At 40.3% G+C, this 15,733-nt stretch overlaps 1 protein-coding gene across 1 annotated transcript in view; it reads right to left on the minus strand.

Annotated features, from left to right (window-relative positions):
• LOC115444704 overlaps positions 1–15,733 on the minus strand; it is a 123,986-nt gene that overhangs the window by 27,100 nt on the left and 81,153 nt on the right. The window contains 4 exon segments of the mRNA XM_037442437.1: positions 359–485; positions 784–962; positions 1,272–13,112; positions 13,469–13,651. Of these exon segments, the coding sequence (XP_037298334.1) occupies positions 359–485; positions 784–962; positions 1,272–13,112; positions 13,469–13,651 (12,330 nt within the window).

The following is a 15,733-nucleotide window of genomic DNA, read 5'->3' on the forward strand; positions in this document are numbered from 1 at the left end:
ACTGGGTCGACGAGTTATTTAGTTTGGTATGGTTTGTATATGACAAAGATTCATTATTACTTCGAAGGTAAGCACGGTTCATGGAATACTATTATTGAAGGAAAACTTTCATAATTAGCGATTTCTCTTCAATTGATCAAGTCACCTATAGATTAACAGTTTTTTGTTCCTTCTTGATCCATACCCTAACCAGGAAAATAAAAAACCTGTTTTGAGCACTATTGCTTTAACGTTTTAAAGTTAACGTAGCCAGTACAAGAAATGACTTCCATAATTTACAACGCGGCGAAATTTTTTATTTTCCCGGTCAGCGTCTGCTCTTCCACCTGTAAAACCCTGCAATGACAGTAAAGCTCACCTGCGCGGTGTCGGGCGCGTCGTCGGGGCGCAGCGCGTGCAGGCGGCCCTCCTGGAACTCGGCGAACGCGCGCACGGCCGCGGCCGCGTCGCGGTACCGCTTCCACAGGTCCACCGCTTTGTGGTACCTGCGGGAGGCGGCCTGTTACTGCGAGATCTTACGAGTAGGCTAATGGAAAGCGGGAGATTACCTCACTAGAATAGCTGGACAAAATCTTGCTTAGTCGACATATGACAGATTGAATAACTTACACGTCCTATTTTCATCCAAAAAATTCCTAAAAGTGTGATTTCCTGTATGTTAATTCACCCATATTTATAACTCAACATGACTAAAATGCAAATACTAAAATAGGTCGATTTGGAGGCGCTTCCAAAAGAGAGATCTAGGTCCCATAGACCCTGATTACAATGTTATGTACTTACTTGTCACACAGCTGCGTGAGATTGGCGCAGGTGTGGTGGTATGCGGCGGCGGCGTCGTCCAACTCCCGGCGGAGCTGCGCCGCGACCGCCGGCTCGGTGGACGCCTCTAGCGGCGCGGCGGCCTCCTTCAGCTCGCCCACCAACTCGCCACTGCGGCGGGTCAGCGACTCGCTTAGTGTCTGTAGAGACGAAATATAGTTACTTTTTTAATGTTTCGGAAGCGCCTTACAAAAAGTTATGAGTATTTATTTATTAGTAAGTGATTACATATTCATTTACTAAGAGGTTTTATCGTACTTTTTTTTAAAGTAATTGTAAAAAATAGTAACCAAATACGTACACATATAGTACTGTAATTCATTGACATTAATTATGAAAACTAGTAAAGTTTTTAATATAAGACAAATAAATTAATTATTAAAAAGAAAATAATATTAATGGGCTTAGAGATAGGGGAATAACTGCAACTGCATCGTATAGATACTGACCTCTAACTTCTCGGTAGCCTTGAGCAGGCGGTCGTAGTCGACCTGTCCCTGCACAGTGAGCAGCTCCACCATGTAGTCGGCCTCGCGCACGGCGCCCTGCACCAGCTCCAGCTGCCGCTCGAACCGTCGCCACAGCGCGACGCGTCCTCGCAGCCGAGCGCTCAGGTCACTGCACGCCGCCTCCAACTCTGCGTGCGTCTCCTGAAGAGCTGAAATGTCTCTCTCCACGCTTGTTGGCGACACGACTACTCTCAAGCTCGTCGGCAGCGTGTGTAATGCTTGTCGCAGCGCTAGTATATCTCGCCATTGAGAAGCCAAGTCCTCGACCAACTTGTCGCAGGTCTGCGAAGCTCGCTCTACCACATCGCTGCCGAGTCTCTCTGCAGCCTCGCATTCTTCTAATGTCAGTCTGGCGCGACGTTGACTCTTCTGGCACCTGGCTATTCCGGCCTGGACTTGCACGATCTTTTCTTTGAGTAACATGCTGCGTTCCAGTTCTTCGGATATCTGGTCATCCAGTATGCCTGACTGAGTCAGCAATGCTCCAAGACGTTCCGATTCTGCAGTCGGGAGAAGACTTAACCTTCCTAGCTCGTTTTGGATTCTGTCGATGCGACCCGTCATAACTTGCAGCCTTTCTATGTACAGGTTCAGTTCGTCCTCGCTCTTTACCACCCCCTTCAGTGCATCAACAGCCGCGCGAAGTTCCCTGAGTTCTTCTTCGAGAATGTTAAGCTTCTCTCCAGAGGAAACGTCGCGATCTGAGATATTCTGAATGGCTGTTGCGTGGATGTTGCCTATCCTCGCGGCGAGATCGTGCCACCTGTCTTCGACCTTGGAGAAGAATTGACGCTGTACCATTTCGTCGGATATAGGCAAAATTTCTAGTGCCTTCTCAAACTGTACTCCTGCTTCGTTCTTCAAATTGTTGTGTACTTCGTGTTGGGCTTTGAGTTCCCAGAATCTACGAAGGTTTCCAGTAGTGGTAATATTCTCTGGCGTGATGAACTCTAGTTCTCTGTTGGCAATCTTCATCCATCCTTCAATGCGGTCAATGAGATGGTCATACGTCACCCAGTTTTCTCTGAATGCCGTAAGACGCGTCAATCTAGAGTCGATGTCTTCTTGTAATTTGAGTAATGTATCGAGTGCCGTAGCACATTGAGTCTCTAGACCAGAACATACGATCAAGTTCTGTAAGCCTTCCGTAATGGACATGAGACGCAGCATCTTGGCGTAGTGATGGGATACATCCAGACTAATAGATTGGTAGAGGTTGATATACTGTTCATGATCCATTGAAGTTACGTTAGTGAGATCTGGTACTCTTTGTTGTGCTACAATGAGCCATTGCTGTTCCTCCTTCATACCCTGTATAAGCATAGTCCACCTGGAAGCAGCTAGCGTCATCTGTTGCGCACGACCGGCCGCTCTGTCTATAATCAGGGTGGCTCTGTCGTGCAAGGAATTGTGCAGAGACGAATATTTCGCTCTCGTTTCGCTATCGAGATTATCTTCTAGAGATTCAAGGATAGCCCTACAATGGCTCAAATTAACGAAGAATTTTCTGTGTTTCTGGATTTCTTCGTGAAGATGGTCTAGATCTGAAACAATAATCTTTCCATCCAAAAGCGCCTCGGCGACGTCGGTGATTTGTCCAAAGTCCTGTAATGTTTGTTCGTATTCTTCCGCTAGTGAGGCAAGTTGTAACAGTCTATCCCTTTCTGTATTAATGACATTCTCTACTTGCCTCGTGTCGTCTTGGCAGTTGTAAAGTTTGGTCGGACACTCTCTCTTCGGATTCTCTTCCAAAAGTACACGGTACCGTTTGAACATCTTGATAACGGTGTCGAAGTTATCCACGTTGTCTGATTCGATTTTGTCCAATTTATCCAGTTTCTTTTGTGTTGGTATTTCCGATAGAATAACGTCGTCTAGGTTGTTTTTAACCTGTTCAACCGATTGGCTTAATCTTTCAGTGTCGTCCAAGAATTTCTGCCATTCCTTCTCTACTTCCTTCACTTTCACCGAGCTTTGTTTGCTCAAAGTATTAACCGCATCCACTTGACGCGTTAATGTCTCGATTAAAGTGATGATTTCTTCGTTCACTTCGGTGACCTCAATAATTTCCTTCAAGTTATGAATGTAGCTTTGTAGTGATTTCAAACGCTCAGTTTCTTCCACAGTCTTGATGCCAGTAACTGTCTCGCGTTGGATCTTGTATTGAATTTCTTCCAGCCAAATCGATATTGTTTCAATAACGATTATTACGCTTCTTTCTGTTCTAGTGGGATCGTGGCTATCAATTGCATTTTTAACTTCATCCAATTCTTTGTTGATGACAAGGTCGTAAGATTTTTCAACAGAAGGTTCCAACAAAGCTACAGCCATGGAATCATCGGGAACATTTCTTTGCGGTTCCATGACCGATTGTGTACGCTTTTCAAGGGCATCGAGTAGACGCGCCTTTTCAGTTTTATGAGGAATGAACACAGATTTGCTCGGCGATGGAGATTTGGACTTAGATCTCTGTACAACATCAGAATATGTTAATTTCGGTTGAGAGACGATATGTCTCGGTAGATCTGGGCTCGCCAACTGTGAAATACCTTCGTCAATCGACGACGGATCTCTACTTGACAAGTCATCACTCGTTGGCGTTACCGAAAGGGAAAGTTCGGTGTTAATGGGATCTGAAAGACTGCCAGGTGATTGGAGTAACGGCGACTCGGCCTTCTTCTTGGGCTTCCTCTTCCTTTGTCTGTGTTTTTCGGCAATAATGGATTGTGGTGGTTCTTCGTATTGACGTTCACTAACTAGGAAGTCGTTAGTTGCTTGGGGAATAGAAATCTGGGCTCGTAAATGAACTTCGTAAGGCTCATCCGTGGATGTTGAAATAGAATCTTCAGAATACACTCTCGGTGAAGTTTGCTGTGTGCTGTCTGTTGTGGTAATCTCTCTTCGCTCCAGTTCTAGCACGGGAATAGGCGTTGAATCTTCAGAAATTGCAGGAGAGACTGCAAATTGTACACGTGGAGACGTCTGCTGTGTACTGTCAGAGGTAATGACCTCCTTCTTCGGATCAGGTTCAGGAATCAAGCTCGGTACTTCAGGAGTACGAGGCGTCGTTTGTTGACTTGTTTCGACTGTAGTGACTTCAGTTTTGGTCAAGTCTAGATTAGATAATCTCGATTCTTCAAACTCAACCCTTGGTGACGTCTGTTGCGTACTGTCAACGGTGATAACAGCCCTTTTATGGATGTCTAATTCGGATAAGTCCGGTTTTATAATCGTTTCTTCGATAAACGCTTTATGTTCATCAGATTGAGTAGCGGAGCTAATTAGCGGGACTTCGGGAGTTTGGATGCTCATCTCCACAACTTCCTTTTCTTTGATGGGAGTCATTGAGGTTTCCTGATCAACAATTTCTTGTTTTACAGTCTGCATATCAGTCTCAGTAGTCTCAACAAATACTTCTGTACTCTTCTCATCTTTTTGTATTTCAGGTAATGGAGACGTTTGCATATCTCGAGATTCCGTAACAGATTCTGGCTTCAATGGTAGCTCTTCCTTTATTTCAATTAGTTCTTCTTTTATTGGTGATGTTTGTGAGAATTTCTCTTCCGGAGCGCTAATGTCGTAAGGTATAACTTGAGTAGTAGCTTCAAACTGAACGACTGGTTCAGGTGTTTCTGTCCTGCTTGTTTGTATCTCTGTATCGGACATTTCGACTTTTTCGACCACAGTGCTGACTTCTTCAATAGTCTGCGTGTGAGCTTCTTTGTCTTCAATTGGAGTGGTTTGTGTTAAGACTTCGCTTACTGGTGTAGGCGATGTTTGTAGCTCACTGTCCAAAGTCTCTGGTCGAGTAAACTCTTCTACAGATTCAGTTTGTTCAGGAGATGTCTGGATGGAGTACTCTTGTGTTGCTATCTCCTCGACTACTGGCACAGGATAAGTAACTGTAGTTGGCACTTCCTTTTGAACAGTTTCTGGACTGCTTTGTACACATTCTTCGACGATTTTTACTGTGCTTATGTCGGATGTTTCACTCATAGTACGGTATGATTCATCACGTGGTGACGATTCGACTACTTCACTACTAATCTTAAGCGTATCAAGTTTAACTTCAGATTCCGGCTCCGGAGAAGTTTTAGGAGTTTCATCCTTAGATTCTGGTACCGCGGGTTTAATTTCGAATTCAGACTCAACGGGTGTCTTCTTCTTCCGCTTCTTTTCTTTAGTTTTCTTTACGCATATAGGCTCAAGGCAAGGCAAGGCATCAACTTCAACAGGCGTAGACACAGTAGTTTCTTCAACATCAGTTGTGCTTGGTTTTGGATATGTTGTTTCCTCACTAACTCCACCGGTTTTACGTTTCTTTTGTTTTTTCTTTTTATCTGGAGTCACAATTGGACCTAAAGACAAATCTTCAGGCTCGTAACCTCTTTCTTCAGTAACTGGCTCTGATTCAACGAATGATGACTCATATTCTGATTCCTGCTTGTCAACAGGTTTCAAAACATCTTCTGTTGGCTTTGGTGAATCGACCGGTGGCGATGTTGGCAACTCTACGTAGTGACTTAGAGAAGAACTATCAGTGTCTGTAATACTCTTGTCCGTTTCGAGAAGCGTTTCCTTCGGTATTTCAGTAGGCTCACTGCTTTCTGAATCCCGTTTATGTTTCTTTCTCTTTTTACTTCTTTTATGATCTTTTATCGAATCCTCTGGTGTTTTGGTAGATGGCTGATCTTTAATATCGGCCACTTGTGTTTCTACATGTTCAGTAGTTATTGTAATTTCACTAGGTAAAATTACGTCAACATCTTTTTTCACTAAAGCAGGTTCTTGAGATTCAAATTGCTCGACCTTCATATCGAGTTTTACTTGTGGTTCCGATTTTGTAGTTACATCTGTTTTGGTTAGCGACATACTAACGTCAAGAGTCTGTTGTGGTTTCTGAGGTTGACCCTCAACGGATTTATTGTCTGGCTTAAAGCCGCGTAAGTGTGTGTCATGTCGCTCGGCCTCCAGAAGTAAGTTTGTGTCATATTTACTATCAGGTTTAGTTTGCACTATTTCATGAGTGCCAGGCGGTGTTGTTTGTGTCGTAATTTCTGCTTGTTGTGGTTGGTCAAATGTGGCTAATAATTTGTTTACACTTTCTGATGATCCCTGCACTTTTGGATCAAACTGGCGGATGTATGAAACCTCGGGCGATTCTGGGACAGCAGTCGGTTCTGATTCAGTAATAACGGTTCCGATATTGAGTTGTTCAACTTCAACCTTTGACTGTGTGGGAGCCACCTCGGTAACTATGTGACTGACAATCATTTTAGGAGGCTGGCTTGATGTGTCAACAACCCCTTCTAGTTTCTCATTAATACTTTCAACAGATTTTGAAACTTGTTCAATAGCATGAATTTTCTCATCTGACTTTACTGGAACCTCATCTTTCGGCACCTTAGTAGTCGATATCTGGTCATCTCGTATTCCCTCCTGAATCAAGAGCTCTTTTGTAATATCTATAATACCCTTTTGAGGTCCTTCTACAGTCTTCACTAATCCCAAAAGAATGTGATCAGGTATTTTTTCAGTAGTAACTACTTCAATAAATTCAGGAGATTTCTGTTCATCTCTGGACTCAGATGGTTTTAATTCTGACACAAATGTATCTTTGATAGCATCAGTGACTAATGTTTCTCTAACAACAGAAGTAAATGTTGGTTCTTTATCTTCTGGTTCATCTAGATCGGTAACCTGTTCTGTGACTATTCGTGTCACGGTTTGCCGTATTCCTGGTTTGACTTCTTCTAGTGGTGGTATTTTTGATACTTCCTCTAGAACAATCGTAGCAGGTTCTATAACTTGTTTATCTGTAACAATAGTTACTTCTGTTATTTGTCCTAGAGCATCATGAGGTTTTGTTATATTTATTTCTGGAACACTACTTTCAGGTTTTAATGGTGTTTCATCAATTTGTTTTAGAATATCTGGTTTCATTGTTTCTTCTACTGGTTTTGGCGAAACGTGTAGGGTACCCGTATGTATACTTTCCGATTCAAGGAGTGCTTTTGTTATGTTCTGTACACTCATTTGTGGTTTCTCAATGTCTTGTTGAATAGTTGATTGCACATCTTCGGGTAAATGCATCACACATTCACTAACTACAGGTTTCTCTGGAAGTGTTTCGGGCTTACCTGTAGATGGTTCTTTCTCATCTTGGGTAATTAAATCTTCGATCTTGACAGGTTTTTCCTGAACAATACTTGTAAATTCATCTGGTTCTCCTAATCTCACTGGTTTTTTTGTCTCATCTAACTCTGTGTCACGTTCCAAAATATTTTTAGTATCTGTTGCTTCCGTAACTTCTTTTTTAATATTAAGGATTTCTGTAGTAGGTGTTACAGATTCTACAATCTCGACGGATGCCGATACTTTGGGTTCATCAGTTGTAGATTGTTTAACTTCCATATCAGATGCAAGTTCTTTACCATCTAGGCGTGCAACAACAGGCTTAGCAGGTATTTTTGATACAACTGTATGATCCATTTCGCTGTCTAACATGCTTCTTGTAGTATCATTTAGCGTACTATCTTTCTGAATCTCAACTACTAGTCCAAGGTCTTCGGGTTTTTTACTATCTTTAACCTGAGGTATATTACTAGAAACAACTGGAATAACTACGTCTTTAGGTGCAACAGGCTTTACTACATCTTCAATAGGTAAAATTTGTTCAGGGACTTCAACGATTTCCCACTCAGATATTTCAGTGGTGGAAGGCTCGGTAGTCATTTTTTCTTTATTAGTAACTGTATAAGATTGAATTGTTTCTTGAACCACTTCTGAAGCCCTAGTAGGTTCTGTTTCCTTTATTTCGTATGGTTTAATATCCTCTTTCAATTGGGTAATCTCAGGTTTATCGGTTTTTAGTTTTTCCGGTTTTTCCAAAAGCGAAATACTCATTTCACTATCGAGCAGGCTCTTGGTGGTATCAATTATAGAAGTACCTTGTTGTGGTTCAGGAGCAATGCTAGTAGTTTCTATGGAAAGCGCTTCAGTTAATTGGTGTTGGTCTTGTTTTTTAGGTTCTAGAATTTGCTCTTCCTTAATAACTGACGGTTCAACTGATTGTATCGTTTTTTCTTCTTTATCAGTGAGTTTTTCAAATTCGTCAGGCAACTTTTTACAGGTTTTAGGAAGATTATCTTTTGGTTTCTCAGCCTCTTTGGCTGGTTCTGCCATCTCCTTCGTGGGCTCTTCCTGTAGTATTTCATCGTCTGAAGCAAATTGTTTATAGAAATCTGTTAATTTCATTTTCGGAGCACTGTCTTCAGTATTAATTTCTTTACGCAATTCTTTTGCAGATTTCTCCGATAGTTTCTTCTCTACTGATTTAATAGGAGTTTCTTTGGAATCAGATTTCGTTTTTAGAGATTGAACTTCTTGCACAGATTCGGTTATTTGTAATGGAGCTTGTGGTATTCCAAGTAATTTATCTTTACTGTCATATTTATGAGATTCATCAATGGCTTCAGAAGTTACTTCGACTATCTTTTTGGATACTGGCTTTGCAGGAATTTTAGACACAGCCGAGTGGTCTGATTCACTACCAATCATGAGTTTAGTGACGTCAATTACAGTTTTATCCGTAGATGTATCTGGCACGTCATGTATTCCTTTGACACCATCGATTTTTTCAATTGCAGGTTTTATTACATCGGCAACGGTTGCAGTAGCCTCAGTAGCTATTCGAGTATCGGATTTAGCCATTTCCTCCATCTTAAATTCTTTTAATTCCGGTATCTTTTCTTCCGATTTATGTATGTCTAAATGTTCTTGTTCTTCCGGTTCCTTGAGAACTTCCTGTATTGGTTTCTCAGGAGTCTCAACTATTGATTCTGTCTTCAGATCTTTAAGTGGTACCTTCAAAGCAGCTGAATGATCCATTTCACTGTCAATCAAGCTCTTAGTTAAATCAACAACGGACGTATCCTTAGGTTTTTCTTCTACTGGTAAATCTGGAGTTGACATAGTAGTAACAGTTTCTTTAGAGATAGAAATATTCTGAACATCTTCTTGCTTAGAAACGGCCGAAGCTATTGTAGATTCTGGAATCTCAGTGACAATATAAGTTGTTTCAGTCACTTTTAAAGTTCCAACATCGGGGGTAATGATTTGCTCGAACTTACTTTGTGCAGGTTGTGGTGTCTTTTCTTGCGGATGAGATTGTTTAGTTAGTTTTGCTGCTTTAGGAGATTTGTCAGCTTCATCTGGTTTAGGCACTTCATCTACTTTTAGTTTTGTATGTGGGATTTTTGATGCTGCTGAATGACCGACTTCACTATCAATTAAGCTTTTGGTTAAATCAATAAGACTAGTATTTTTTGGTATATCTGATCCTGGCAAAATCGTTGTTGACGTCACGGTAACAGCTGGTTGCTCTGAAATGATTTCAGAATCCGGTAAGACAGACTTAGTTGTTACAGAAGTTACTGTAATTTCGGGTTCAGTAGATTGAATTGTTTCCTGGATTGTCTGCATCACCTTTTCACTGTCTTTCGAATCATCTATAGATGGATGAGCAGGCATAGGTGAAGTTTCTTTTAATTTTTTATCCATCACCGAATACTGCTCCGATTCGCTAGAAATTAAATTTTTGGTAACGTCAAGAACATTATCTTTGATCTTATCAGAAGGAAGTTCAGAAGTTACTTGAGTTAATGTTGTTTCTTCTACTGTTTTGGGTATCTCGGTAATTAATTTTGTCATCTCAGATTTTTGCATAATTTTAGTTACATCGGAGCCTATTGGTTTAACCGATGTCTCAGTGGTTGTGACTATTATTCCAGCAGGAGTCTGATCTATTTGTTCCTTCTCTGATTTTACAGGATCCTCTTGCTCAGTGGCAGGTTTAAAACTGCTGATAATATCACTAAGGCTTGGAATCGTTTTTTCAGAAGAAGGTATCAAAGTAGTGAATTCTGATGTGACCTTTTCCGCAATCTGTTCTGTTCCTTGGTGCACAGGTTCAGATTCCTTGGTAGTCATTGTAATAACTCTAGTTTCAGGTTCACCTATCTGTACCGTTTTTCTTATTATGGTTATGATTCCTTCAGGTGTTTCTTTTGTTTCCACTGTTTCACTCCTTACAGGATGGTCTTTAGATTCTTTGTCTTTTACAACGAATTCTTTTATCTGTGTAGTTTCTGTTACTATAGCGTCAGTAGGTTTCTTGCTAGGTGAAAGTAATATAGCAGAATGTTCCATTTCACTACCGATTAAGGTTTTCGTGATGTCAAGAATAGATGTGTCTTCCTGAAGTTTTTCTTTCGTTTCTGTCACCGTTTGGGTTACAGGAATACTGCTCAAGTCTTGTTTTTCTAAATCAGGCTTTTTGATCTGCAGGTCTATCTCAGCGGTAATTGTTGAATCAGGAACGCACTCATCATCAGGTTCTTCAACAACTTGTTCTGTGACGTGCTCTTTGCCGTCTATAATTTGAATTTGTCTGATTATTCTTATGCGTTTAGTTTTCATGCCTTCTGTTTGGATACTGTGTGTAACTTTTGGTTCTTCCTCAATAACTTCGACATCGTCAGGTTCTTCGATGACTTCTTCAGTCACATGTTCTTTGCCATCAATGATTTGGATATGTTTGATAATGCGTTTCTTTGTCCTTGTAATCTTTCTAGTAACTTTTTGTACCACAGTTGCAATGTTTGACGAAGCAGTCTCTAAAGTTGAATGGTGGACACCGTGGGTAATTAATGTAGATTGACCATCTTGCGGCTCTTCGACATCGTACAATTGTTCCGCAGGTACATTTGAGTCAGACGGCAACAATCCGAAAGATTCAGTAACTGTTACGGTACGGATAGGCGAATTGTCCCTTTCCTGGGAGCTACACACAACTGTCTCAGACTTAATCACTTGTGAACGCAAGCCATGTTCACCTTCTTTCTTCATAAACTCTTCCATAAGCCTATTTAGTTCTTGTTCTTGGGCAGTTTTATCTGTAGGAGATGCTGGTAGTTTCTTTCTTTCTTTTGGAGCATCTTCGTCAGGTTTATCAGTAGGAGCCACACCTCGTGAGGGTTTTTGATCTTTAGGTTCAACGTCCTTGCCCAAGCTAGGGGGAACTTCAGGGGGTTGGTCACCCTTGTCATCTGAATCACCAACTTCTTCAAACTGAACTCCACCCTGTTCTTTAACACTTATTGAGACTCTAGGAATTTGTTCCTCGAAGACTTCGACATTGTCTGGCTCTTCCACAACTTCTTCTGTGACATGTTCTTTACCGTCGATAATGACTACTCTACGGATAATGCGCCTCCTAGTTTTAACGATCCTCTTAGTCACTTGTTGAACAACAGCAGTGACACTAGAGGAAGATGTTTGGATATGAGTTGGCACTTCACCTTCAGCTAATTGGAGAATCTCTTCAGGCCTCATTCCTTCCTGCATTGTTATCACCATATCTGGGTTAGAAGTGTATTCTTGTACAGTTACTTCGGTTCCAGGCAGGCTTGAAATGACTTTTCCAGAATAAGTCTGGTATTGTATATGTTGGGTATCCCCGTCATCAAGCTTTGTCGATGTAGCGCCTTTGTCTTCTTGCAGAGCTATCTGTGAGAAAGAATCTTGAACACCATCCCTAGATAACACAGCAGATCTTTGTTCTTGCGTTTGGAATGTTTGTTGTCTTGTCACTAACGTCTTCCTTATCTTTTTCACGATAATACGTTTGGTACCATCAGCGTCTACAACGACTTCTGTCGTAGTCTCGTCTGGTTCTACCATAACAGTTTCGAATGACTGGGGAAGACTGTGTGTGATGTTTAGCTGAGAATCTTTTCGTAGGTTATCGTCTCTGTAGTTGGCATCAACAAACAGTGACTGCTCGTCGATCCTCTGTTCTCTCATCACCGGTCGGCTAGCAATCTCAATTGTTTCATGACCATCGGAGATTGTCTGCCTGACCTGAATGCTCTCTAAGATTTCCTTTTCTTGCGAATGCGGCTCACTTGTCTGTACTTCGACTTCGTGTAGCGGCGCGCAAGTTATAGACACATCATGGGTCGAAATAACGTCAGGTTGGCATATGACAGATTTGTCTGTGTATGATGGAGCGTCTGATATAAGACTCTTTCCAGTTTGAGTTTCAGTTGTAAATGTCGGTCTTTCTTCTCTTATCTTTATTTCTTCCAGTCTAGGTTCTTCAACAGGTTGTTTCGTTTCAACCTTAGGCTTTTCTACTTTAGGTTTTTCTTGACTAGGTTTACTCTCCTGGACTGTAGGAACTTCAACGGTTACTTCCGGCGTAGGCACTTTTTGTGCTAATTCTTTTTCAGGAATAGTTACTTTAACTTCGGTCTCCTTGATGACATGAACATCTCTTGGCGAAACAACCTCCTCAGGCATAGAAGTTGAGTCAATAGTTCTGTCCGTTTGGGATATATCATCTTCTACAACTTCAGGCGCAGACCTCATTTGCAGAAGAACTTGTCTCAACCTCTCTATCTCCACAATGACTAGATTCTTCGTCTCCGCTAACGCTTTTTGGATAGCGTTCAATTTCACCCTCAACGACTGACTAGATTCATCGTAACTTATCACAGTGATTGACCTCAGAATAATTTCGTATTCTTCGTACTCCCTTATGTACCGTTCATATATTTCAATATATCTAATAATATCCTCTTCGACAAGGACATCTGATTGTTGCCTGGACTCTTGGAGCCCGTTTTTTATTGTTTCAAGCCACCTGTCGAGACGAACTATTTTCTCCCTTTGCTCTTCAATTTCTTGCGTTTGTCTCGCCACCTCAACTTTAGCGTCCTGAAAGAAGGAATGTTTTTATGAACTTATCATCAATTAGATTTGTTTTCGTTAGTTACTATCTAATTATTGGATATACGTAAAGGTTAGTAACAAGTATAAATATTAAGCAATACTCTTGTATGGAAATGATGTAAGTAATAGCATTACAATCATGTGACAATTTTATTCAGCCTTAAAATACTTTGTATTTGTGCATGGAAAACGTGGTGAGGGGTAAATTAGCTACATTTTGCGTATTCGCACACTATTGTTAAATAGTTCCATTCCAAGTGCTCTAGATGCTAATTAGTTACAATTCATTGCGTACATTTACGCACCTCTAATAGAGAAAGACCGTAAGTTAATCAGATTACCTTTCTTACCTGGATGATGTTCAGACCCTGTCGAGCCTGCGTGAGCAGCTTCGAGATTCTTGCCTTCATGGCGATCAGATCTTTGATCAGGAGTTGTACCTCTGCTTCCTGCCGGTACTCCATGATCTTCTGCTCGAGGAGCTCCGCTGCCTCCTCGCACTTGACTAGAATTTCTATTCCCTCCTGGAATTTAAATGGCATATATTAATAGCTGATCGTAGGCAAAATTATTATTTAAAACTATGAATTTCCTTTCTAAATTACATATATCACAAGAAAAATCTATAATATTTTTGTTACAATAAAAAAAATATAATAGTCGTATACTATATTGTTTACAAACGGGCCAACCAAAAATAAACCAATCAATTACTACAATTGAAATAACCGTGTGTTGTGTTTATTTTATGTTGAGTTGACAATTACCTTGATAATAAACTTGCAAAGAAAACCGAGCGTCTTACGGATTCGCGTACAGAGTACCTATACCGGACCCAAACGGTCATAACTCAAACTTTAGAGTTATTTGTCGAAATATCTACTTTAAGACGCCTGTGCAAATTTCCGCCACCTATTACGGTTCAAATCTCAGACATAAACATACGCTTCACGCTTTGCTGGCACCTATATTTCGCCAACTTTATTGTTTCATATTATAGAGGTTCATACCTATTGCCATATACTAGGCAAGAATTCACACTTCGGGCTAATAATAAGCAGAAAAACACAAACCCGCATTCAGTCGGTTATATATAGTCAATACAGTTAATACGGCAGTAGGCCTCGCCCTTACGTTAGGGCCTCGTAAATCTTAAGTACGGAACCGCAAATACAACCAAGAAATACCTTACAGTAGCATTGGTATTGCTCAATATAAACACCATAAATTATGAGTCACATTCAAGTGCAGTGTGTGCATAATACGATACCAGTTTTACTCTCATCTTTTAAAATAGACTTCGGAGTATTGAGTGAGGCCTAGCTCACCTCGGTGTTGGATGACGTGGACCTACGTTTTACAATGTTTTAGGCTTTATTTCCTACTGTTTATTACGGCTACACCCGCATAACCTTGTCGAAAATATACTAGTGACATTTTCTAGGATAAAAATAATGTTATGGTATATTATAGTATATTTATGTGCCAAATCTCATTCAAATCCATTTTGGTGTTAATATGCGTTCATTGATAACTAAATTCAAACATCTAAACATGTTTAAAATCTTTGTATTTTCTAGTAGACAGAAACAATCATCCAAATAAATGGTAATCAAATAAGTAGTATTTACATTATCCGTTTAATACAGCAACTAGCGAATAATATTAATTTGAACATCGCAAGATATTCTAAAACAAGGTATGACGTACTCAAGTATTTCTCACTAAACACTGTCAATTTGAACTCAATTATAAAAAACGCAGACGCCAAGCAATTCTGTTATCACCAAACAATTACGTTGATAACACGAGAATAAACATCATGTCAGTGTTTCTCGGTAAAGCTAAATATAAAGCTGACTGCATTGATGCATTGCCTTCGGGCCACGTCATGCGCCTGATACCTTACATACGCAGGTCGTGGAGGCTGATGTTCATCAACAAGATAGTACTTTAAGACTATTTTCTTATAGAAAAGCAAGCCGCTCGTCCGAAACAAACCGCATAGAACTCGTAATTACAAAGTATTGAGTGGCATTTTTTTTAACAAAATGAGAGACGACCAAGCCTGATGATAACCGTTATGACTAAAACTTACAATTTTGAATTTTAAAGCATTGTGTAGTACTCCGTCTGCATGAAAACGTTTTTTCGGAATAAATATTTTTCCGAGATAAAAATAGACTAAAGCACTCAGAAATATCAAACGCGATTTAAAAGTTCCTAGGACATTAGCGCATTTAAACAAACTTTTTATATTTTTATATATTAAAGTTTTATATATTAAAGTTTTATATATTAGTATACACTTCAATAACGACCGGCTGTTCAGTCCACAATGTCATTAAATCTGAATAAAACAGTGCCTATACAAAGTTGTTTGACATACGACATTGTACCGGTAATTTATCCAGACGGACTCACGTATGAGAAATAAATCTACTATTTACTGACCACGTCATGGCGTCAATTTTCCCCTTACCTAACATTAAAATGTAGGGCAATCATTTTGTATGTTTACCCATATGTTCATTATAAAAACTTGTGTTAAAATATTCTGACGCTAAGAGTTAGTCTATAGAGAACATATTACATACGATATCATA

The sequence above is a fragment of the Manduca sexta genome, chromosome 24 (assembly GCF_014839805.1).
Source record: "Manduca sexta isolate Smith_Timp_Sample1 chromosome 24, JHU_Msex_v1.0, whole genome shotgun sequence".
Classification (NCBI taxonomy): Eukaryota; Metazoa; Arthropoda; class Insecta; order Lepidoptera; family Sphingidae; genus Manduca; species Manduca sexta.